This window comes from Agelaius phoeniceus, chromosome 23 (assembly GCF_051311805.1).
Source record: "Agelaius phoeniceus isolate bAgePho1 chromosome 23, bAgePho1.hap1, whole genome shotgun sequence".
Lineage (NCBI taxonomy): Eukaryota > Metazoa > Chordata > Aves > Passeriformes > Icteridae > Agelaius > Agelaius phoeniceus.
Window position 1 is genome coordinate 4,851,932 of NC_135287.1, and position 25,603 is coordinate 4,877,534.

The 25,603-nt window shown below is 46.7% G+C and overlaps 1 protein-coding gene across 1 annotated transcript in view; it reads left to right on the forward strand.

Annotated features, from left to right (window-relative positions):
• Positions 1-24,841, forward strand: part of CLMP (CXADR like cell adhesion molecule) — a 62,897-nt gene extending 38,056 nt beyond the window's left edge. The window contains exons 3-8 of the mRNA XM_054647529.2: positions 11,842-11,999; positions 13,450-13,651; positions 14,334-14,501; positions 16,484-16,606; positions 19,260-19,401; positions 23,722-24,841. Of these exons, the coding sequence (XP_054503504.1) occupies positions 11,842-11,999; positions 13,450-13,651; positions 14,334-14,501; positions 16,484-16,606; positions 19,260-19,401; positions 23,722-24,013 (1,085 nt within the window). The 3' untranslated portion in view covers positions 24,014-24,841. The remainder of the gene's footprint in view (positions 1-11,841; positions 12,000-13,449; positions 13,652-14,333; positions 14,502-16,483; positions 16,607-19,259; positions 19,402-23,721) is intronic.
• Positions 24,842-25,603: the final 762 nt, after the last annotated feature.

A 25,603-nucleotide genomic window follows, 5' to 3' on the forward strand; every position in this document is an offset into this window, starting at 1 on the left:
GGAAATAACAGGGAAATAATAACAGGGAAAGAAACCCTAGAAATGATCACTGAAACCATTTTCCTCCTCTTAATCCTTCTGAAACCAGGTGAAAGAGTGAAATTTGTGATGTTTAGGGATGGAATTTTTAGGTTTTCTTGCCTTCAGATCCTTAAGGTACACGAAGCAACCCAAAAATGCCTGGGGAAAAAAGGGAATATCAGAGAAACATAACAGGGAAATAAATAACAGGGAAATAACAGGGAAATAATAACAGGGAAAGAAACCCTAGAAACGACCACTGAAACCATTTTCCTCCTCTTAATCCTTCTGAAACCAGGCCAAAGAGTGAAATTTGTGATGTTTAGGGATAGAATTTTTAGGTTTTCTTGCCTTCAGATCTTTAAGGTACACAAAGCAACCCAGAAATGCCGGGAAAAAAGGGAATATCAGAGAGCCATGGAACAGGGAAAGAAACCCTAGAAACGATCACTGAAACCATCTTCCTCCTCTTAATCCTTCTGAAACCAGGCGAAAGAGTGAAATTTGTGATGTTTAGGGATGGAATTTTTAGGTTTTCTTGCCTTCAGATCTTTAAGGTACACAAAGCAACCCAAAAATGCCTGGAAAAAAAGGGAATATCAGGGATCCATGGGTGGTTCTTCCCTCCAGGAGTGCGGGATCTGCCCTGCAGGATTCCCAGCTCCATCGCTGAGAGGCTTGGCTGAGCTGGTGCTGGGAGCAGGAGACACCTGGGCCAATGCCCTGATAAAATTACCTGGACCAAAGGCAAGGGGATTTCACAATTCCTGTGCACAGGCACTCCCTGAACCATTAAACTGGGAGATGCAGGGCTGGAGCCTTGTTTTCTGCTCTTGGCTCTCCAGGGATGGAAAGCAGAACCTCCTGCTTGCAGTGGGGTTTTTAAAAGTGCAGGGAGAGAGTGGAAAGCGCGTCCAGAGCCGCTGCCTGCCTGGGAGGCTCCTTGGCCAAGGGAAGGCTGCAGTGCTTTATTTCCCAATATCCCCAAGCCTCTCTGGACTTTGGACTCTGTGTGGGTTGGTGCTGCAAGTAAACTCTGCCATTTCCAGAGACAGAATTCTGCCTTTTTATTGCAAAATTTAGTTGCACGTGGTCGCTGGGTACTGCAGGATTCGTTTTGCACTTGTCTTTAATCCATAAGGGAATCCTGAGGATTTCCCTGAGGAATACTGAACCTTCCTCTGGGGGCATTTGATGAACCACCTCGTTTAGACTCCAGGAACAGTGAATTTACACAGGCAAGAGTGAATTTACTCACACACTGGTGCTGTGCTGGTACAGCCACCCCAAATCCCCTGCCTGGCTCATCCAGGATTTCCAAGTGAAGGATTGCTGGGCACTGCTGATATTCCTGCTGGTAAAACACCACCAGCACAATTCCAGCCCCGCTCCTGTTGCAAATCTCTAAAAAGCAGAGGTTTTGCTCTGCTTTTGTTGGTTTTTCTGATGAACCACCTCATTTAGACTCCAGGAACAGTGAATTTGCTCACTCAGGATGTGCTCTAATGCTGTGCTGGTACAGCCACCCCAAATCAAATCCTCTCCCTGGCTCATCCAGGAATTCCAAGTGGAGGATTGCTGGGCACTGCTGATATTTCTGCTGGTAAAACACCACCAGCACAATTCCAGCCCCGCTCCTGTTGCAAATCTCTAAAAAGCAGAGGTTTTGCTCTGCTTGTGTTGGTTTTCCTGCTCTCCCTGGCCTTGCTCCCTCCTCTGCAGTCTCCATTCCAAACTCTTCACGTCACCGCTTGGAAGCTGGGCCGCGTGCAGGACTGTGCTCTGTTTGCACAGCTCCCCCAGCCTCAGCACATGTGGTTCCAATTCCAGAGGCTCTGCGGGGCTGTGTGCATGGGGATGGGGCCGGCCTGACCCCTCTCCCTCACCTCAGGGAGGGGGAGCCGTCCCTTATCCAGCATCTTTCCCATTTGGGATGCTCTTGCACGGCCGCCACAGGGGAGGCGGCTGCAGGCAGCGTGCTGGGGCCAGCCCGTGGTCACTGGGAGCACTGGGGCTCTCTGCAGAGGACAACCCTTGGCCTGTGTGGCTGTGCCAGCCAAGGAACACACGAGCAGATGTCCCAGGGCACAGCCTGCGCTCCCTCAATGACCCTGGGGAGGCTGCGGCCGCCTCCAGGCTCCCTCCCGGTGCAAGGAATGCACAGAGCTGTCTGCAAGGAGACGCTGCCTGCTGTTTATTTTGGCCTGAAATGCTGTCAGGGTAATGTGAGGGCTGCTGTGGTCTGAGCATGAGTGGGGCTGTCGACCTTTTTGGGTTCTGCTCATAGCTCTGGGATGAAACAGCACAGCTTTGCCTCATCCGCTTTACCCACAGCAAAAGCTGGGGGAGGAATCCAAGGGGACGTGAAACCCTTTGTGTCTGAACAGCACAGCAGGGGAAGAGGTTTTGTTTCTCCAGAGCTCGATTTTAAGGCCCTCTGAGCCTCAAATGCTGGAGTGTGGAACTCTCTGCAGCGTGCCCCAGCTCCCCGGCCGCGCCAGCAGCCCTGCAAAGTCTGACTGCACACGGAATTCCTTGGCCATAAAAGTCACTGTCAGCCTCCTGCTCCAGCAGCTGAAATCCCGAATCTGCTGATTGCAAAATGCTCAGGGCCTTTCTCGTCAGCACTGGGTGGGGGGCGAGCTCCTGTTGTTAGAGCAACTCAGTAAATCATTTCCTATAAGGCTCCAGCAAGAGGAGGCTCCAACAGATGTGAAACATCCAAAATTCCTGGCATGAGGGAGTGGTTCAGACATGGCAGGCTGTCCTTTTTGTTTTGAACTCCCAAACACATCATTCCTGCACAGGCCTCATTTAGACACATCCTGTTTTCAGACACTTTGATTTTAGCACAAAACTGAGGCAAATGAAGGATTATCCAGCTGAAGGAACACCCTGGTGTAGTTCTGTGCATGTTTATTCTCTCTGGGCTGGTTTAGATAGGAAGTTTTTGCTTATTTGTGTTGTTTTTACTAAAATGAAGTATTTCAGCAGTTCAGGTCTGGCTGAGAGCAGCTATAGCAGGGGATTTCTGCATGCACTGAGGTGTTCTTATCCAACAGCCTGGATTTTGGGAAGAGTGGGTGAGTCGGGACCACAGGGAATTCATAAAATCACAGAATCCCCAGGTTGGAAGAGACCCTAAAGATCACAGAGTCCAACCCAGCCCCAACCCCTCAACTCAACCCTGGCACCCAGAGCCACATCCAGGCTTTGTCAAACACACCCAGGGATGGGGACTGCACCACCTCCCTGGGCAGAACATTCCAGAACTTTATCACCCTTGCTGGAAAAAGCCTTTTCCTAATAACCAACCTTCCTTCTTGTGAGACATAAACTTTGAGGAATTTAGGGATTTTAGAGGAGCTGAGGTTTTAGTTAGAGATCAGCTTTATCGGAGTTAATTAAAATCAATGGGTAGGCCCTGATGAAGTTAAGAGTTAGCAGTTAACTAATAATTGATTGCTTGGCAACACAATGCTGGGTTAGCTGGGTTTATAATGAAGAATACAGAAACTGATAAATGGCTTTGAGGAGCATAAGACAATTGTGGCCTCCTCTGTTCTGAAACCAATTGAAGATGGGGAATGGGAGTTCTACCAAGGGTTCATTTGTCAGATTTGCATTTAAAAGGCAGCAAGGCCAGAATGAGGAAGACTTCATTTACTTCCTCATTTAGGGACCCCTCCCCATGAAAGGGACCAGTGACCCATTTCAAGGAACAAACTGCACATGCTTAATGGCTTTTGAACTAATTACCATGCTTAATGGCTTTTGATCTAATTACCATAGGCAGGGACTGGGATGTACCAAAGTTATGAACATGCATTTGTATTTTGGGTATTCAATACCTGTATAGATAAAAGGGCTCTGTAATCACCTGTAAATTGCTGTCTGTATTTGGGAGCTATCCCACAATAAACAAACACTTTCTAACTCTAAACTGTTAGAGAGTTTTTGGATACTGGCACTAGATCAATATCCATATTGGGAATGGGATGTACCAAAGTTATGAACATGCATTTGTATTTTGGGTATTCAATACCTGTACAGATAACAGGGCTCTGTGATCACCTGTAAATTGAGGTGTGTTTTGGGAGCTATCCCACAATAAACAAACACTTGCTAACTCTAAACTCTTAGAGAGTTTTTGTCCCTCACAGTTGGATATCGGTACTGGATCAATATCCCTATTTTTAATAAATCTCTTGGAAAGATCCCCTTTTCCCTCGGAGGAGTGGCACAGAGGTGAGGGTGACTCTCAGGGGGATGCCAGGGAGGGAAGCCCTGCCTGCAGGGGACAGCTCTGTGCAGGGAGGATGAGCTGTGCCCCTGTCACAGCTGCCCCCAGCCCGGGCTGTGATCTTAACCAACATCAGCAGGCCCAGCACCCATCGCAGGTGAGCTGGGAATTGTTCAGACAGGACACAAACTCTGTGTGTGTGTGTGTGTGGATAAATTTTCCTCAGCAGCAGATCCCAGGCGTTTCCTGAGTCACCTCCAACCTCTGGAGCTGCAGGAAAATCACAGGTTGCATTTCTGCTCCTCCCTGGGCATCAGGAATATTCTGGTGCAAATCTCATCTTTGATAAAAAGCCAAAATAAATCACAAAAAGCGTTGCTGAAGGACAAACTGCACAGATGTTCCTGAAGAAGCTGAAATTTTTCAAAACCTCTTCTGGATATTCACATTTTAAGTGAGCTTGGCTTGGCCTTGGGTGTGGTTTGGGCTGAGCTTACAAAGCTTTATTGTGCATTTCTTTTATCCCGATTCTCTGAATCTTTTCTAGGCTGTTCCTCCTAATTCCAGCAGTTAAGTGATACAGCACAACCTATTACTTTTTAAATAGCAGAACCTATTTTTAGCATTGCTCCCTAATTCAAACCTTCTGAACCTAATGAAAGATTTAAGTCTGGAAGCTCTTTAGCTTTTAGGGTTGGGAATTTGCCCACAAATAAAAACGTCAGCAAAGCATTTGTTTCCCCTTTGATTCTGCTTGTCTGGTGATGTATATTTGATGTTGGGGTCTGTGGGGTGTGTACATGCATTTAATTGTAACAGGTATGGAAACCCTCAGGGCTTCAGCACAGCATGGACATAAAAATGTGGGATCCTGGAAGGATTCAGGCGTGAAAACTCTGCTTTGGGGGGGACAGAATTTGTGATAAGGCCAAACACAGCCTCGGTTCACTCAGCATTTGCTGCTTGCTGTGTTGCACAGGCTCCTTCCCCCTGCATCCATTTCAAAGGGCTGATTCTGCTGAAATTCAACCCCTTTTATGACATACACTCACAATGAGGAGTCCTTAAAACATTGTTGAAACGAGTTCTGAGGAATTCCTCAAGCCTGACATCTTTGCTGAGGGATCCAGCCTGTTGTCCATATTTATTTCTTTTTCATTTATTTAAACTCTGCCATGTGTGCAAGGCAGAAGGGGCTGAGAGGGCTGAAAACCCCCTGGAGTCCTTCCCCTGATCAATCTGGGCAGCGTCTGGATGGTTTTGGGCTCGATTAAAATCTTTGTTGCTGTGTTTCCCTTGGAGATTTGAACACGGGGAGGGATGAGAGGATGGCTGTGGCTGTCTGCAGGGCGTGGGGTGAGTTATTGTCCCGGGAACAATGCAGGGAACAGTCACACAGGGTCACCGCTGCGCCACCCAGAGCCTTCAGGCCAGCGCTTCCAAAAGCATTGTAAAACAACCAAAAAAAAAAAAAAAAAGAACAACAAAAAAAAAGAGTTGGGTAAGCAGGAAAAGCAATGCCACCTCCTCCTGGAGTCATGGGACAGGAGCTGAGCTGTGGCAGTTCCAGCTGTGGGTTTCTCTGGGTCTGGATCGAAGGCACTTGAGGCAGTGGTTCATGCTCAGACTCAGCTGTTCATTGTTTCTTCTCAGTAAAACAATTTCACAACTGTGAGCTCTGCAGCAAGGCACAAAATGGCCACGATCTCCTGTTCCAAGGTCTTTTAAGACTAAACCATCCAATTAAGAGCTGACACCTGGATTATTTTTCCTTTTAACCCAATAACTGATCCCACAGAGCCCCCAAATGAGGACTTTTCTGCCCAGTTACAAAATGCCCCCCAAACCCATGGAGAAGGAGGAAGAAGCAGCATGAAGGAGAGACCCAGGACAGCCCCTGTGCCTCCATCTTGCTGCCATCCACAGCACACTAAAAACCCCAAACCTAAACTGGGAGAATGAGTCAGGTCTGGATTGAAGGCACTTGAGACATCACACTCAGGTGTTCATTATTTCTTATCAGTGAAACAGTCTCACTGCTGTGAGTTCTGCAGCTTTTCATTAGAAGGCACAAAATGGCCACAATCTCCTGTTACAAGGACTTTTAAGACTAAACCCTCCAATTAAGAGCTGACACCTGGATTATTTTCCCTTTTAACCCAATAACTGATCCCACAGAGCCCCCAGTGAGGCCTTTCCTGCCCAATTACAAAATGCCCCCCAAACCCATGGAGAAGGAGGAAGAAGCAGCGTGAATGAGAAACCCAGGACAGCCCCTGTGCCCTCCATCTTGCTGCCATCCACAGCACACTAAAATCCCAAAACCTAAACTGGGAGAATGAGTCAGGTCTGGATTGAAGGCACTTGAGTCATCACACTCAGGTGTTCATTATTTCTTATCAGTGAAACAGTCTCACTGCTGTGAGTTCTGCAGCTTTTCATTAGGAGGCACAAAATGGCCACAATCTCTTGTTCCAAGGTCTTTTAAGACTAAACCATCCAATTAAGAACTGACTTTTCTGCCCAATTCCAAAATGCCACCCAAACCCATGGAGAAGAAGCAGCATGAAGGAGAAACCCAGGACAGCCCCTGTGCCCTCCATCTTGCTGCCATCCACAGCACACTAAAAACCCCAAAACCTCAATTTCTCACCCAGTGATGCACCCGCACTGCTCTCTGTGATCCATTTCACACTTTTGTGGGTTCCAGTCTATCTTGAAGTCTTTAGGAAACTTTCTCCATGGATGAGGGTCAGAGTCAGGGCTGCCCTGGGGCACCCCAGAGCAGGCACAGGAACGTTCCCGGTGTCCTGGGTTTGCACTGAGTGAAGCCACAGGCAGCAATTCCCAAATTGCTGAGAGCACAAAGAGCTGCCCACAGGATGTGGAAGGGAGCAGAGGCTTTGCTGGGCAAGAACTGTGGAGCCTGCAGAAATGTGGCATTGCTTTTGGACGTGATTTCTGGGAAAATCATCCCTTTTTTCATCCATGGTGTGTGGGATCCAGCCCTTGAGGCCACCCAGGGCTGGGGAGCTTTGTGAGGGAAGGTTTGGAGCAGCACAAGGATAAATAAATCCCTTTGCAGCCCCTGCCCTGTGTCCTGGCCAGGGCTGCTGGAAGGGGCAGACGCTCCTCTGGCAGTCTTTTAAATGAAACTTCAACTTTTAACCATGGAAATGGTTAAAACCTATTTATCTATTAAAAATCTCATTTACTTCAACTTTTAACCATTAAAATGGTTAAAACCTTATTTATATATTAAAAATCTCATTTACTTCCACTTTTAACCATGAAAATGGTTAAAATCTTATTTATCTATTAAAAATCTCATTTACTTCAACTTTTAACCATGGAAATGGTTGAAACCTTATTTATATATTAAAAATCTCATTTACTTCAACTTTTAGCCATGAAAATGGTTAAAATCTTATTTATCTACTAAAAATCTCATTTACTTCAACTTTTAACCATGGAAATGGTTGAAACCTTATTTATCTATTAAAAAATCTCATTTACTTCAACTTTTAACCAGGAAAATGGTTGAAACCTTATTTATCTATTAAAAATCTCATTTACTTCAACTTTTAGCCATGAAAATGGTTAAAATCTTATTTATCTACTAAAAATCTCATTTACTTCCACTTTTAGCCATGGAAATGGTTAAAATCTTATTTATCTATTAAAAATCTCATTTACTTCCACTTTTAACCATGGAAATGGTTGAAACCTTATTTATATATTAAAAATCTCATTTACTTCAACTTTTAGCCATGAAAATGGTTAAAATCTTATTTATCTACTAAAAATCTCATTTACTTCTACTTTTAATCATGGAAATGGTTAAAACCTTATTTATCTATTAAAAATCTCATTTACTTCAACTTTTAACCATGGAAATGGTTGAAACCTTATTTATCTATTAAAAATCTCATTTACTTCCACTTTTAACCATGGAAATGGTTGAAACCTTATTTATCTACTAAAAATCTCATTTACTTCAACTTTTAGCCATGAAAATGGTTAAAATCTTATTTATCTACTAAAAATCTCATTTGTTTGGACTTTCCCTGCAAGGCCTCACCTACACAAATACAACTTCAGGGAGTGTTTGTTCTTCTTTGGATAATTAAACCTAGAAGGGTCCTGCATCTGTTTCTACTCCTTTTTCTCTCCTGTGCCATAAATTCCTGCACATTTCTACACCTAAATCACCATCTCATCCCTGTTTGCTGCAGTAAAACCCTACCCAAACTGTGGGAAATACGAGATTTGTTCATGTTGAGGTCTTTTGGGATTTTTTTGGGGGTAATTTATCTACCTGGCTCTTATGTTGGGTTATTGTAAGAGGCTGTTTTATCTTCCTTTCAGCATGAGGTTGGCTGGAGGGAAATAAAGTGAGGCTCCTGTCCGGAGAACCTGCAAAATTTAAACTCCTGTGGGAGTTTTCAGGCATTGGTAAAGCATTAATAAGGATTAAAGAGTTTTCAGGTATTGGTAAAGCACTAATAAGGATTAAAGAGACAAATCAGGGGGTTGTAAATAAGATTTTTTTTTTCCTTAATAATGTTATGGAAAAGTTTGCACGGTGTGTGAGTTTGGTTATTGGGTCAGTGATGAATCAGCCCCAAATTATTTCTGATTTCTTTGAACAAATGAAGGGTGATGCGGGAATTTGTCACTATTCCACTGGATGTCTCCCTGGCCTTTCTCCCCATTTAGAAGAGGAGTTTATAAGCACAGGGCTCTTCCTCAAATCCACAGATAACTCCTGGGAGCAGCAAGAATCCCTCTAAGGTGTGAGCTCTGCTAAACCAAGCCTATCTAAACCAGAAAAGAACGAAAACTGCCATAATCTCTCGGAAAAAAACCATAATTTTACACGAAAAACCTCGATCAGGATTAAGCTTAAAAACCCCAAACACCTCCCGAGGTTTTGCACGGACCCTCAGAGCTCCACAGGGCCTGGAAAAAGCGGCAGATGTGGCGTGAATGTCCCGGTTGCGGCGCCTAAATTAAGATTATTGATCAGCGATGTGGCAGTGGCGGCGCTAATGAGGGCAGCCCGCAGCAACGCGAGCTGCAGGGAAAAGCTGGATCCGTCCGGGGCAGGAATTGTGATTGAATTTGGCAGATGGAGCCTCGAGAGCAGCGGATCCAGTGATAAACTGGATTGTTTCTCCCTTTAAAGCAAGCAGCTGATGTGGCTGGGAAGGAGCTCTCACTGGGGGAGAGCTGAAGGCTCCGCCTGTCCTAAAATTCTGAATATTTCATAGAGTGGATGATAATTCTTGGTAAAGCGTTCGGGAAGGAGAAATTGAATCCCCAAAGCTCAGCAGCTGAGGGGTGGCTGTGGTAACTCGGAGGCAGAGCTGAGGGTGGGAGCAGGGATAGAAGGAATTTTCTAAAAGTTGCTCCTTTTCTGTGTCAATTTTCTGTCTGTTTTTCACTTGAAGGTTCAGGATCCACTGTTTAAATAGCATAAAAGTATATCAATAGTACATAATAATATTAAAAACACAGGAATAAATCCAGCCTGAGTAACTGGAACCTCTTGTGCTGCTGCTCTGTCCTCCAGGACTGTGTGTCCAGCCACACGTGGCACTTCCTAGTGCTCTGAACTTCCCCAGTTTTCAGCACTTTCGCAATATTTGGCCCGGGAAGCAAAATATTTAAATATTTCCTCCCACTTCATTTCACAGGGGAAAAAAAAAAAAGAAAAGAAACAGTTTTAGGGTTTTGTTCTGAACAGCAAAACTGCAGAACAACTCCAGAGAAGATCTGCACCCCACGGGCAAAGGGCAGCAGTGCCCCAGGGAAATCTGGGTGGGGAATTTTTGCTTTTGACCCCAAGGCCTGGAGCCTTCCCTCGCTCTGATCTTTGGGGTCAGTTTGGACTGAGCTGGGGCTCCCCATGCTGGGCCCACGTTTCCAAGCTGGAGATGGGCACAGCCAGGAGCTGCTGGTGGAATTTTGCTCAGTTTTCAATGGATGCGGAGCAGAAACTCGAGCAGACAGCGCCGGAGGCAGCGCTGGCCCCACGTCCCATGTGCAGCATCTCCGGGGCCGCTTTTGGGGCCCGCCCGGCCCTTTTGGGGCATTTGTCTCGCATCCCACGGGCTCTGCTTCCCTCTGGCGTCTTCGCTCGGCGCTTCCCTTTCTGTTTCTATTTTAGATCCTGACAGACCAAAAAAAACTCATAGGGTTTGGGTTTTTTTTGGCGCTGCTATTCAAAGTTACTTCCCAATCCTACTTATTCCACGCTTTTCTTAAGTTTAACCCTCTTCTTCCCAGGCTGGTTTCTTATTTCTGATATAAATAATATTTCTGATATAAATAATATTTCTGATATAAATAATATTTCTGATATAGATATCTTTCAGAATACATAATATTTCTAATAAATATCTTTCTGATATACATAATATTTCTGATGTATATATTTCTGATATGCATAATATTTCTTATATAGATATCTTTCAGAATACATAATATTTCTAATAAATATCTTTCTGATATACATAATATTTCTGATGTATATATTTCTGATATGCATAATATTTCTGATATAGATATCTTTCAGAATACATAATTACATAATATTTCTAATAAATATCTTTCTGATATACATAATATTTCTGATGTATATCTTTCTGATATGCATAATATTTCTGATATAGATATCTTTCAGAATACATAATATTTCTAATAAATATCTTTCTGATATACATAATATTTCTGATGTATATATTTCTGATATGAATAATATTTCTGATATGTATTTCTGATATGCATAACATTTCTGACAAACATAATATTTCTGACATATATATTTCTGATATACATAATATTTCTGGTATATATATTTCTGCTATAAATAATATTTCTGATATGTATATTTCTGAAATGCATAATATTTCTGATATATTTATTTCTGATATACATCTTTCTGATATACATAATATTTCTGGCATATAGATATTTCAGATATACATAATATTTCTGATATCTATATTTCTGATAAACATAATATTTCTGATATATATATTTCTGATATACATAATATTTCTGACATATAGATATTTCAGATATGCATAATATTTCTGATATATTTATTTCTGATATACATATTTCTGATATACATAATATTTCTGGCATATAGATATTTCAGATATACATAATATTTCTGACATCTATATTTCTGATAAACATAATATTTCTGGCATATATATATTTCTGATATACAGTATTTTGAAGCATTTCCATATTCTTTCATGGTGTTAAATTGAAGCTGCTTGTCCCAAGCTCCCATTCTAAAAACCCCAAAAAATCTATTTATCACCCCGTGACAAACTAACTATTATTCTACTTAAACTTTCTTGACTTGCAATTCTCCATATAAAGGTTGGTGATTGTTTTTTCCAAGGGCTCAATCAAAGGCACAGGGGGGTCTGGGGCTCTGTGCCAAGGTCTCTGAGCCCCCTGGGCAGGGGCTGGAGCCCTCCAGGGCAGCCAGAGGAATTCCCTGTGTTCTGACACCTGACCAATTTGGAGATTGAAATTTGAAATTTGTCTTCCAGCTTCCTGTTCCGTTTGGCTCAGCGAGGCTCAGACCGAGTTCAAGAGGGTGGCAGAAGAAAACGTGACCCTGCCCTGCCACCACCGCCTGGGGCTGCTGGAGCAGGGCAGCCTGGACATCGAGTGGCTGCTGCACATCTCCGAGACCGTGCAGAAGGCGGTGGGTTTGCTCAGAAAATCACTTTATTTCTGCCCTCACGCCACCAGGCCTCCATCTCCCAGCGCTGCTGTGATGATCCTTGCAGGCTGCTCTGATGAGGAGAGCAGGGTTGGGGAAACAAAGCTGATTTAGAGAGATTTAGAATGTGGGAAAGTTATTCCATGTCTAACGTGGATCAGGTTGGGTCACAATGGATTTTTTAATTTTTTTTTTAATGTAGTCAGTCTTCATTAGGTCAGGTTCAGAAGTGCCCTTCAGGCTTTCAAAATGGGGAAACAAAGCTGATTTAGAGAGATTTAGAATGAGATTTAGAAAGTTATTCTATGTCTAACGTGGATCAGGTTGGGTCACAATGGATTTTTTTAATTTTTTTTTTTAATGTAGTCAGTCTTCATTAGGTCAGGTTCAGAAGTGCCCTTCAGGCTTTCAAAATAACCTTGGCTTTTGCAGGCCCAGTTTTTGAATCCTTGGTTTCAGGACAACACAGATGTGAAAAACGCCAATCACTTGTTTTTAGAATTTTAAAAGTTTAATGGCAATAAAATGGTGATAAAAATAGTAATACAATTAGAGTAATAATAATTTGGACAATTTGAATTAGGACAATATGAGACAATAGAAACACAGAGTTAGGGACAGTCTGGGTAGCTTTTTCTGGGCAAAATAAACCTGAAAAAGGACCCACGTTAAGAGAGGATTAACCCTTAAAAGCAACAGCCTGTTGCATATTCATACACCTCATCCATGGTGCATAAATTCCATTCCAACACAGGATTCTGGCTGGGCAGTGTCAGCTGCTTCCTCTGAATCCTGACAGCGTTGTCCTGCCTCAGTGAGGCAGGCAGAAGTTCATTTCTGCTGATAATGGGGCCATAAATTCTCTTTCTCTGAAAGATTCAGGTGTCCTGTGGCTGCTGTCTCAATGCAAATCCTTTCTTTAGGAAAAAAGTATCCTACATAACGTATTTTCTCTTTTAACATTTTGTTATAACCTAAAACTGTATTTACTACACTACTTAAGAGAATTAATCCAGCATTACTTTCTAACACAACACATCTAATATTCATTTGAATATTTGAGAAAAGCCAGTCATAAAATACATGCATTTCTCACAACACAGTGGTTTAGTCCTTATAAAAATGAGGTCTGCAGGGACTTCAGTTAGCACAGCCAAAGCTCCACGCTGCTTTGATGTGTTGTGGCACAAACTGATGCCTGTTTTCCTGTTTCCACACTTGTGCAGTGCCCAATTTAAACCTCCAGCAGAAATAAATGCACTTTTTGCACCATTCTCAGGACAGAACCCAGGTTTTCTTCCCCACCCTGCCCCAGGCTTCCCGGGTGACCCTGGCCAAGTCACTCCCCTGAGATGTGCAGCTCCTGGGAATGCTCAGATTTGCTGTTCCACGTGAAGATAAAACAGCAGCTCACTGTCTGCTCTGCTCCCAGGTGATCACCTACTCTGGGGGCCGTGTTTATGATGACCTGAACGAGGAGCAGAAGGGCCGCGTCTCCTTCACCTCCAACTTCCTGGCGGGAGATGCATCCCTGCAAATCATCTCCCTGCAGTCCAGCGACGCAGGGAAATACATCTGCAAGGTCAAGAACGCCGGCCAGTACGAGTGGGCTCGCATCACCCTCAAGGTCGTGGGTAAGGACAGCTCCTTGTTCTTCCAAAAGGGGAAAAAAAGGAGAAATCCAGACTCAGTTCCTTGGGAGAGATTGGTTTCAGCAGGGTAGAAATACACTGAGACACCTCAAGATTGGGTTTCAGTGCTCAACTGGATATCTTCCTTTGTGGTTTTTGGCCACAGGAAGAGCCTAAAGAACTGGTCTGAGGTTGGTGTGATAGCACTGAACCCTAAAACAAATCCATAAGGATCATCTCCTGCACAATGGCTCCACCATGAAAATATCAAGGTTCCCACCTAATTAGGTCTCTAGCAGGTTTCTGCCTAGCACAAAGACACTGCAAGATCTTTATGAAGGAAAAGGAAAGGAAAGGAAAGGAAAGGAAAGGAAAGGAAAGGAAAGGAAAGGAAAGGAAAGGAAAGGAAAGGAAAGGAAAGGAAAGGAAAGGAAAGGAAAGGAAAGGAAAGGAAAGGAAAGGAAAGGAAAGGAAAGGAAAGGAAAGGAAAGGAAAGGAAAAGGAAAAAATGAAAGAGAAGAAAGGAAAATGGAAAAAGGAGTTTTAGTCCCCTAAAATCATCACTGGTGTGATTCCTTCGCGCATTCCAGGGAAGGCAGATCTTTGTGAAGCTGTTTAAATGCCAAATGGAAGTTTCCAGAGAGCAAGCCCTGCTGTGATGCCCTGACCTGTGTTCTCCTTGCAGAGAAACCCTCCAAGCCCAAGTGCTGGCTGGAGGGGGAGCTGCTGGAGGGGAAGGAGCTGTCCCTGCAGTGCCGCTCCGCCTCGGGCACGGCCCCCATCTCCTACCGCTGGCAGCGCCTCAGCGAGGAGGGCGAGAGGGCGGAGCAGCTGCCGCCCGGCTCCAGAGTCAGTGAGTGCGGGCTGGGCTTGCCTCGAGGCTGGGATCGCGGGGGGGATGCTCCAACCCTGCTCCAACCCTGCTCCAACACTGCTCCAACCCTGCTCCAACCCTGCTCCAACCCTGCTCCAACCCTGCTCCAACCCTGCTCCAACACTGCTCCAACACTGCTCCAACCCTGCTCCAACACTGCTCCAACACTGCTCAAACCCTGCTCCAACACTGCTCCAACCCTGCTCCAACACTGCTCCAACCCTGCTCCAACACTGCTCCAACCCTGCTCCAACAGTGCTCCAACCCTGCTCCAACCCTGCTCCAACCCTGCTCCAACACTGCTCCAGCACTGCTCCAGCACTGCTCCAACCCTGCTCCAACCCTGCTCCAACCCTGCTCCAACCCTGCTCAAACCCTGCTCTAACGCTGCTCCAACGCTGCTCCAACCCTGCTCCAACGCTGCTCCAACCCTGCTCCAACACTGCTCCAACCCTGCTCCAACACTCCTCCAACACTGCTCCAACCCTGCTCCAACCCTGCTCCAACACTGCTCCAACACTGCTCCAACCCTGCTCCAACACTGCTCCAACCCTGCTCCAACACTCCTCCAACACTGCTCCAACCCTGCTCCAACCCTGCTCCAACACTGCTCCAACCCTGCTCCAACCCTGCTCCAACACTGCTCCAACACTGCTCCAACCCTGCTCCAACACTGCTCCAACCCTGCTCCAACACTGCTCCAACACTGCTCCAACCCTGCTCCAACACTGCTCCAACCCTGCTCCAACACTGCTCCAACCCTGCTCCAACCCTGCTCCAACACTGCTCCAACCCTGCTCCAACCCTGCTCCAACCCTGCTCCAACACTGCTCCAACACTGCTCCAACCCTGCTCCAACACTGCTCCAACACTGCTCCAACCCTGCTCCAACCCCGCTCCAACCCTGCTCCAACATTGCTCCAACACTGCTCCAACACTGCTCCAACACTGCTCCAACCCTGCTCCAACACTGCTCCAACCCTGCTCCAACCCCGCTCCAACCCTGCTCCAACACTGCTCCAACCCTGCTCCAACCCTGCTCCAACACTGCTCCAACACTGCTCCAACCCTGCTCCAACCCTGCTCCAACACTGCTCCAACACTGCTCCAACCCTGCTCCAACACTGCTCCAACCCTGCTCCAACCCTGCTCCAACACTGCTCCAACACTGCTCCAACACTGCTCCAACACTGCTCCAACCCTCCTCCAACACTGCTCCAACACTGCTCCAACCCTGCTCCAACACTGCTCCAACCCTGCTCCAACGCTGCTCCAACGCTGCTCCAACCCTGCTCCAACCCTGCTCCAACAGTGCTGCGGCTGCGCCGGGGGCTGCTCCACCTCTCCCCCTTCCTTCATTTCTCCTCTCTTTCCCCCTTCTTTCCCCCTTCTTTCCCCTTTCTTTCCCCCTTCTTTCCCCTTTCTTTCTCCCTTCTTTCATTTCTCCTCTCTTTCCCCCTTCTTTCTTCCTTCTTTCCCCTTTCTTTCTCCCTTCTTTCCCCCTTCTTTCCCCCTTCTTTCTCCTTTCTTTCTTCCTTCTTTCCCTCTCCTTTCTCCCTTCTTTCTCCTTTCTTTCCTCCTTTCTTTCCCCCTTATTTCTCTCTTCTTTCCCTTTTCTTTCTCCCTTCTTTCTTCCTTCTTTTCCCCCTCTTTCTCCCTTCTTCCCTCTTCTTTCTTCCTTCTTCCCTCTTCTTTCTTCCTTCTTTTCTCTTTCTTTCCCCCTTCCTTCTTCCTTCCTTCTTCCCTCTTCTTTCCTCCTTCTCTCTCCCTTTTTTCTCCCTTTTTTCTCCCTTTTTTCTCCCTTCCTCCTTCTTCCCCCTTTTTTCTTCTTTCCTCCCCCCCCCGTGGCATTTTTCCGGAGCTGATTTCACCCCACAGATCAATTCGCTCCTCTCTGCACTGCCCACAGCTGAAATTCCTCCCTCCGTCTGATTAACCCCAGCGGTGTTTTCCCCTCGCAGACATCTCGAACCCCGGGCAGGTTCTGCTGAAGAACCTGACGCAGATGAGCACGGGGCTGTACCAGTGCGTGGCCACCAACGAGGCGGGGCAGGAGAGCTGCGTGCTGCAGGTGACGGTGCAGCGTAAGTACCGCCCTGGGCAGGGACAGACACACAGACACCCCTGATGGCCACAGAGGGGACACGCAGAGATTTATTGAAATGTGGGTATTGATCCAGCACGGGTATCCAACTGCGAGGGACAAAAACTCTCAAACAGTTTAGTTAGAAAGTGAATGTTTACTGTGGGATAGCTCCCAAATACACAGCACAATTTACAGAGCCCTTTTATCTGTACAAGTATTGAATACCAAAATACAAATGCACGTTCATAACTTTGGTACATCCCATTCCCAATAGGGATATTGATCTAGTACCGATATCCAAAAGCTCTTTAACATTTTGGAGTTACAAAGTGTTTGTTTATTATAGTGGGATAGTTCCCAAATACACAGCACAATTTACAGGGGATCACAGAGCCCTTTTATCTATACAGGTATTGAATACCAAAATACAAATGCATGTTCCTAACTTTGGTACATCCCATTCCCAATATGGATATTGATCTAGTACCAATATCCAAAAACTCTTTAAAATTTTGGAGTTACAAAGTGTTTGTTTATTGTAGGATAGCTCCCAAATACACACTGCAATTTACGGGTGATTACAGAGCCCTTTTATCTGTTACAAGTGTTACAGGTATTGAATACCCAAAATACAAATACATGTTCATAACTTTGGTACATCCCATTCCCAATATGGATATTGATCCATATATCCAAAAACCAATATCCAAAAACTCTCGAACAGTTTAGAGTTAGAAAGTGTTTGTTTATTGTGGGATAGCTCCCAAATACACAGCACAATTTACAGGGGATTACAGAGGCCTTTTATCTGTACAGGTATTGAATACCCAAAATACAAATACAGGTTCATAACTTTAGTACATCCCGTTCCCCACTCTGTATGGTAATTAGTTCAAAAGTCATTAAGCATGGTAATTAGTTCAAAATCCATTAAGCATGCGCAGTTTGTTCCTTGAAATGGGTCGGTGGTCCCTTTCATGGGGAGGGGTCCCAAAATAAGGAAGTAAACGCAGGACAACTTGCAGGACAAAAAGTAACTTTTGACATAATTTAATCAGGTTTAGCCCTTTGTGTCCTGAGCAGCAGAGGCCAAAATCGCCCGAGGAGCCCCCCGAGGGTGTGTGCAGCCCTGGGCAGGGTGTCCTTCACAGCTGCATACCGGGAAAGGGTGGAGGTCAGCACCCCAATACAAACAATGGAGTTCAGCAGCTCCCGAAGCTGGACCTGCTGAGAGAAGGCTCCTAACAGAGAAGTCTCCTCCTGGAGGTTCCGCAGCTTTGGAATTTTTCTGCCCAGCCAAGCCTGAAATAACTGGAATATGGAATAAGGAAAACCGGTTTGCCCCAGGCATGTGAAGTGAAAGCGCCCAGGCGGCTTTTCTGGCAATTGGGCTGAACTGGTTTAAAACCTCGCTTGGCTTTGCTAAACCCTCCCGAGGGACTGAGTTTAAGGAAACACCTTTCAGCCAGGCCCAGCCTGACCACTTCCATCCAAAAAGGTTGTCACAAACTATCAGCCAAGGGCCCATCACCCTTGGGAAATGTTCCCTCATTACTCGGCGGGTTTGGATGAAAAAGGCCCTGCCCAGGATGGTTTCCTCTCCTGCTCTGTCTGCCTCAGCCAGGTCACTTTCCCTCCACATTTGAATAATTAAATAATTTCAGAATAGGGCTGTAATCATTCAAGGGAGTTGAAGGGGGGAACAAAATCCTCATGGGGAAACGTTAAGAGATTAAAATTTCCTCTGCCATCACCTCTGCCCCGGGTGCTGTGTTCCACACAGGGGCTGCCCTGCCTTTGTATTTTCTGTATTTTTACACTCTTAGAAGGGGATTTTTCCTTCTTATTTCAACTGCAATTTCAGAATAGGGCTGTAATCATTCAAAGGGAGTTGAAGGTGGGAACAAAATCCTCATGGGGAAACATTAAGAAATTAAACATTCCTCTGCCTTGGGTGCTGTGTTCCACAGAGGGGCTGCCCTGCCTTTGTGTTTGCTGTGATTTTTCCTCCTTATTTCAACTCCAATTTCAGAATAGGGCTGTAATCATTCAATGGAGTTGAAGGGGGGAACAAAATCCTCATGGGGAAACATTAAGAGATTAAAAATTCCTCTGCCTTGGGTGCTGCATTCTACACAGGGGCTGCCCGGCCTTTGTATTTTCTGTATTTTTACACTCTTAGAAGGGGATTTTTTCCTCCTTATTTCAACTCCAATTTCAGAATAGGGCTGTAATCATTCAAGGGGAGTTGAAGGAGGGAACGAAATCCTCATGGGGAAATATTAAGAGATTAAAATTTCCTCTGCCATCACCTCTGCCCCGGGTGCTGCCTGGCGCTGTGTTCCACACAGGGGCTGCCCTGCCTTTGTATTTTCTGTATTTTTACACTCTTAGAAGGGGATTTTTCCTCCTTTTTTCAACTCTGCCCCACAGCTGAAGGCCCAGCTCCTGTGGTTTCACCTTTGCTTCACTCCCTGCCAGCTCAGCTTAGCTGGAGATAAACTGGTTCCACTTCTGTGTGGAGACACACCTCAAAAATGAACTCCAGCGTGCTGCCCCGAGTTATTCCCTATTCCCTTGCAGCACGGACTAAAAACTCACCACGCCAACAAGGGCTCACCAATAAATTCGATTTTTTTTTTGCACAACAGATGCACAAAACATCAGCATGATCGCCGGGGCGGTGTGCGGAGTGGTGGTGGGGCTCTGCCTCCTCTTCCTGGTGGTGAGGCTGACCATAAGGAGGAAAGAAAAGAAGAGATACGAGGAGGAGGAGGCACCCAACGAGATCAGGTAACGCCTTTCGGTTAATGCCGCCTCCCACACTCCCTGCCCGCACTTTCCCACCGCGGTTTTTACCAAGTGCAAGCAGCTTGGAGCGTCCTCGCAGGTCGCTCTAAAAAGCTTTTTTATAAAGTCTCTGTGAAACATCGCGGGCAAATTTCGTGACTGTGAGGATCTTTGTGAAGACTTCCCGGAAATTCGGATTAAAGTCACCCCTCCTCTCCCCCGGCAAATTAGCACGAACCTCACCCAGCCGTGCTCTCTCACATTTGTAATTTCGGTATTTTGAAGCATTTGCATATTCATTTATGGTGTTAAATTGAAGCTGCTTGTCCGCCGCGGTTCTGAGAGGGTTTGGGGCTGGTTTCCTTTCCTTCTTTCTTTTCTCTGTCCTTCCTTTCTTTCCCACTCTTCTTCCCTCACTTCTCCTCTTCTTTCCCCCCTCTTCCCACTTTCTTTCCCCTTTCTTTCCCCCTATTTTCTCCCTTCTTTTCCCCCTCTTTCCACCTTCTTTTCCTCTTCTTTCTTCCTCCCTTCTTTCCTTCTTCTTTCCCCCTCTTTCTACCTTCTTTTCCCATCTTCCCACCCTCTTTCCCCCATTTCTCTCTTATTTTCCCTCTTTTCCCTTCTTTTCTCCTCTTCTCCTCTTTCCTTCTTTCCTCTTTCATTTTTTCTTCCTTCTTTCCACCTCTTCTTCCCTTCTTTCCCCACCTTTTTTCCCCCATTTCCCCCTTTTTCCTCCCTTCTTTCCCCCTCCTTTTCCCCTACTTCATCCCTTCTTTCCCCCTTCTTTCCCCACCTTTTTCCCCCATTTCCCTCCCTTCTTCCTCCCTTCTTTTCCCCCTTCTTCCTTCCTTCTTTTCCCCCTTCTTCCTCCCTTTTCCCCCTTCTTTCCCTACATTTTTCCCCCATTTCCCTCCCTTCTTCCTCCCTTCTTTTCCCCCTTCTTCCTCCCTTCTTTCCCCACCTTTTTTCCCCCATTTCCCTCCCTTCTTTCCCCCTCCTTTTCCTCTTCTTCCTCCCTTCTTTTCCCCCTTCTTCCTTCCTTCTTTCCCCACCTTCTTTCCCCCATTTCCCTCCCTTCTTTCCCCCTCCTTTTCCTCTTCTTCCTCCCTTCTTTCCCCCTCCTTTCCCCTTCTTCCTCCCTTCTTTTCCCACTTCTTCCTTCCTTCTTTTCCCCCTTCTTCCTCCCTTCTTTCCCCCTTTTTCCCTCTCATTTCCAGCTCCTATCTGGCCCACAGTTCACCCACATTCTCTGAGCCCTCCTTGAGCCTTTGGAACAACTGTTCTCCCGGATTTAGCTCTGGATGAGGCAGAGGGGGAGCAGGAGCGCTGCCTCCCGTTCCTGGAGCTCATCCCTTCCCCGCCCCTGAGCTCCCCTAAGCCGAGCCTGGGCTCCAGCCAAGCCAGCCTGAGCTCCTCAGGAAGGAAAGCGCTGGAAAATCTATTTCCAGGAATGACTCTGAGCTGCTGCTGCCTCCGAGAAACAAACCCTGATCCATCTTTGGGTCCCTCTGTGCGGCCACCTGGCCTCGGGTGACATCTCTGCCCCGCCAGGCGCTCCTGTAATCCCTTCTTCAGCTGCTGATCCCTCTCAGCTCGTTCATCTTCTCTCCCCTGCTTTGTCCTCTTCTTTCTCCCTTCCTTCCCCTGCCTTTTTCCCTTCTTTCCCCCTTCTTACCCTCCCCTTCTTTTTCCTCTTCTTCCCCTTTCTTTTTCCTGTTTCTTCCCCTTTCTTTTTCCTCTTCTTCCCCCTTCTTTTTCCTCTTCTTTCTCCCTTCCTTCCCCTGCTTTTCTCCTTTCTTTCCCCCTCCTTACCCTCCCCTTCTTTTTCATCTTCTCTCTCCTTCTTTTTCCTATTCTTTCTCCTTTCTTTCCTCTGCTTTTCCCCCTTCTTTCCCTCCTCTTCTTTTCCCTCTTTTCCCCCTTCTTTTTCCTCTTTCTCCTTTCTTTCCCCCATTTTTCTCACTATTCCCCCCTTTTTACCCTCCCCTTCTTTTTCATCTTCTCTCCCCTTCTTTTTCCTATTCTTTCTCCTCTTTCCTCTGCTTTTCTCCCTCTTTCCCCCCTTTTTTTTTCCTCTTCTTTCTCCCTTCTTTCCCCACTTTTCTCCCTATTTTCCCCTTCTCACCCTCCCCTTCTTTTTCATCTTCTCCCCCTTCTTTTCCCTCTTCTTTCTCCCTTCTTTTTCCTTTCTTTCCCCCCCTTTTCTCCCTATTTTCCCACTTCTTACCCTCCCCTTTTTCCCCCCCTTCTTCCCCATTCTTTTCCCTCTTCTTTCTCCCTTCTTTCCCCTATTTTTCTCTCTATTTCCCCCCTTCTTACCCTCCCCTTCTTTTTCATCTTCTCCCCCTTCTTTTCCCTTTCTTTCTCCTCTACTTTCCCCCTTCTTTCTCCTCTTCTTTCTCCTTTCTTTCCCCACCTTTCTCCCTATTTTCCCACTTCTTACCCTCCCCTTCTTTTTCATCTTCTCCCCCTTCTTTTCCCTTTCTTTCTCCTCTTCTTTTTCCTTTCTTTCCCCCACTTTTCTCCCTATTTTCCCACTTCTTACCCTCCCCTTTTCCCCCTTCTTTCTCCCTTCTTTCCCCCACTTTTCTCCTTTCTTTCCCCCATTTTTCTCACTATTTCCCCCCTTCTTTTTCATCTTCTCCCCCCTTCTTCCCCGTTCTCCCCCACTCCTCCCCAAGGCAATCTCTGCCGGTTCCTTCCCCTTTTCCTGTCTCTGCCATCACCTTTCACGCCTCCCGCTCCTTGTCCCTCTCTCTCCGCCAGGCCCCGCTTGTGGCGCCTCTCTCGGTGCCCACGGGGCTGTTTTGGGGTGGATGAACCGGTTCCAGGCCGTCCTGCCCAGCCCGTTTGCGGTTCAGAGCCCACACAGAGCCGGGTGTGAGCAGCGTGTGTTTATTCCAGACTGATTCACCCACACGGGGCCATGGGAGTTCAGTCCATGGAGTTACACAGCAGAGTTCGGACAGTTTGCAGGGCATTCAATGAATTCCCCCTTTCTTTCCCCCAGCAAATTAGCACCAACTGTTTGCTCTCGCGTTTGTGAGGTCGGTATTTTGAAGAATTTGCATATTCTTTTATGGTGGTAAAACTGCTTGTCCGTTGTGGTTCTGAGACGGTTTGGGGGTGGTTTTCTTTCCTTCTTTCTTTTTTTTTTTTTTCCTTTATTTCCCCCTCTTCTTCCCTTCTTTCCCCCCTTCTTACCCTCCCCTTCTTTGTCCTCTTATTTCTCCTTTTTCCTCTGCTTTCCCCCTTCTTTTTCCTTTTATTTCCTCCTTCTTTTTTCCTTTTATTTCTCCTTCTTTTTCCTCTTCTTTCTCTTATTTTCCCCCACTTTTCTCCCATTTCCCCCCTTCTTACCCTCCCCTTCTTTTTCATCTTCTTTCCCCCTTCTTTTTCTTCTTCTTTCTCCCTTCTTTCCCCCACTTTTCTCCCTTCTTTCCCCCACTTTTCTCCCTTCTTTCCCTTCTTATCCTCCCCTTCTTTTTCCTCTTATTTCCCCCTTCTTTTTCCTGTTCTTTCTCCTCTGCTTTCCCCCTCCTTTTCCCTCTTATTTCTCCCTTCTTTCCCCTGCTTTTCTCCCTTCTTTCCCCCTTCTTACCCTCCCCTTCTTTTTCATCTTCTTCCCCCTTCCTTTTTCCTCTTCTTTCCCCCTTCTTTTTCCTCTTCTTTCTCCCTTCTTTCTCCTCTGCTTTCCCCCTTCTTTTTCTCTTCTTTCTCCTTTGCATTTCCCCTTCTTTTTCCTCTCCTATCTCCTTTCTTTCCTCCACTTTTCTCCCTTCTTTCCCTTTTACCCTCCCCTTCTTTCTCCCTGCTTTTCTTCCTTCTTTCCCCCTTCTTACTCTCCCCTTCTTTTTCCTCTTCTTCCCCCTTCCTTTTTCCTCTTCTTTCCCCCTTCTTTCTCCTCTTCTTTCCCCCTTCTTTCTCCTCTTCTTTCCCCCTTCTTTTTCCTCTTCTTTCTCCTCTGCCTTCCCTCTTCTTTCTCCTCTTCTTTCTCCCTTCTTTTTCCTCTTCTTCTCCCTTCCTTTTTCCTCTACTTTCCATCTTCTTTTTCCTCTTCTCCCCCCTTCCTTTTCCCCTTCTTCCTCCCTTCTTTTTCCTCTTCTCCCCCCTTCCTTTTCCCCTTCTTTCCCCCATCTTTTTCCTCTTCTTTCTCCTCTGCTTTCCCCCTTCTTTTTCCTCTTCTCCCCCTTCCTTTTCCTCCTCTTCCTCCCATCCTTTCCCCGTTTTTCCCGCCCTCGGGGCCATTCCCACAGCAATCCCCGGGTCACCGGAGCATTTCCCGCACCGTTTGACCCCCGTTTGTGCTGTGCTCCCTCGCAGGGAAGACGCCGAGGCACCCAAGGCTCATCTCGTCAAACCCAGCTCCTCCTCCTCGGGCTCCCGCAGCTCCCGCTCGGGTTCCTCCTCCACCCGGTCCACAGCCAACAGTGCCTCCCGCAGCCAGCGGACTTTGTCCACCGAAGCCACTCCTCACCTCACCCCGCCCCAGTACAGCCAGCGGCAGCTGGACAGGAAAGAGGAACCCAAAAAAGCCGATTACAACCACCTGGTGAAGGTGGCAGTGCCGGCCGCGATGGTGCCCGCGCAGAGCCGCGCGTTCCAAACCGTGTGAGCATCCCCGGAGCGTCCGTGCCCCGCAGCGCCGCTCGCACAGCACCGGGGAAATTCAGACATTGCCACAGCATCGGGGGAATGCGAACAGTGCCATAGCACCGGGGAAATTCAGACATTGTCACGGCACCGGGGAAATGCGAACATCATTGTCACAGCTTCCGGGAAATGCGAACATCATTGTCACAGCACCGGGGAAATGCGGACATTGCCACAGCACCGGGGAAATGCGAACATTGCCACAGCACCGGGGAAATGCGAACATCATTGTCACAGCACCGGGGAAATGCGGACATCATTGTCACAGCACCGGGGAAATGCGGACATCATTGTCACAGCACCCGGGAAATGCGAACATCATTGTCACAGCACCGGGGGAATGCGGACATCATTGTCACAGCACCGGGGAAATGCGAACATTGCCACAGCACCGGGGAAATGCGAACATCATTGCCACAGCACCCGGGAAATGCGAACAACATTGCCACAGCACCGGGGAAATGCCAATATTGTCACAGCATCGGGGAAATGCGAACAGTGCCACGGCACCGGGGAAATTCAGACATTGTCACAGCACCGGGGAAAGGCCGAACATCATTGTCACAGCACCGGGGAAATGCGGACATCATTGTCACAGCACCGGGGAAATGCGGACATCATTGTCACAGCACCGGGGAAATTCAGACATTGTCACAGCACCCGGGAAATGCGAACATCATTGTCACAGCATCGGGGGAATGCGAACATTGTCACGGCACCGGGGAAAGGCCGAACATCATTGTCACAGCACCGGGGAAATTCAGACATTGTCACGGTACCGGGGAAATGCGAACATGATTGTCACAGCACCGAGGAAATGCGAACATCATTGTCACAGCACCGAGGAAATGCGAACAGTGTCACAGCACCGGGGAAATGCGAACATTGCCACAGCACCGGGGAAATGCGGACATCATTGCCACAGCACCGGGGAAATGCGAACATCATTGTCACGGCACCGGGGAAATGCGAACATTGTCACAGCACCGGGGAAATGCGAACAGTGCCACAGCACCCGGGGAAATTCAAACATTGTCACAGCACCAGGGAAATCCCTCAATCGTCACAGCACCGGGGAAATGCCTCAATCGTCACAGCACCGGCCGCTCAGCAGCGCTAGGATAGCGAGGGCTGCTCCTGGCAGCTCCATCGGGATCACTCGGGACTGTTCACAGCGCCAGAACCCTCCCACTCCTTTCTGAGCATCACCGAGGTTCAGACCCTTCTGATTCTGACACAGAAAGATTTGAGAAAGATCTTAAGGAAAAAAAGAGAGCTTCTTTTTAAATTATATTTTTTGTTGTTTTTTTCCCTTTGAAAATGAGCATTAAAAACCTACGGCAGCAAAGCTGTGCTGTCAAATGAAACAGTGTGAGTGAAAAGAAGCCAAACCTCTGATTCTGATAGAGAAAGATTTGAGAACGATCTTAGGGAAAAAATATTGGAGGGAAAAGGGATCTTCTTTTAAAATGTTGTTGTTGTTTTCCCTTTGAAAATGGAACACTGAGCATTAAAACCCTACAGCAGCAAAGCTGTGCTGCTGAGTGAAACT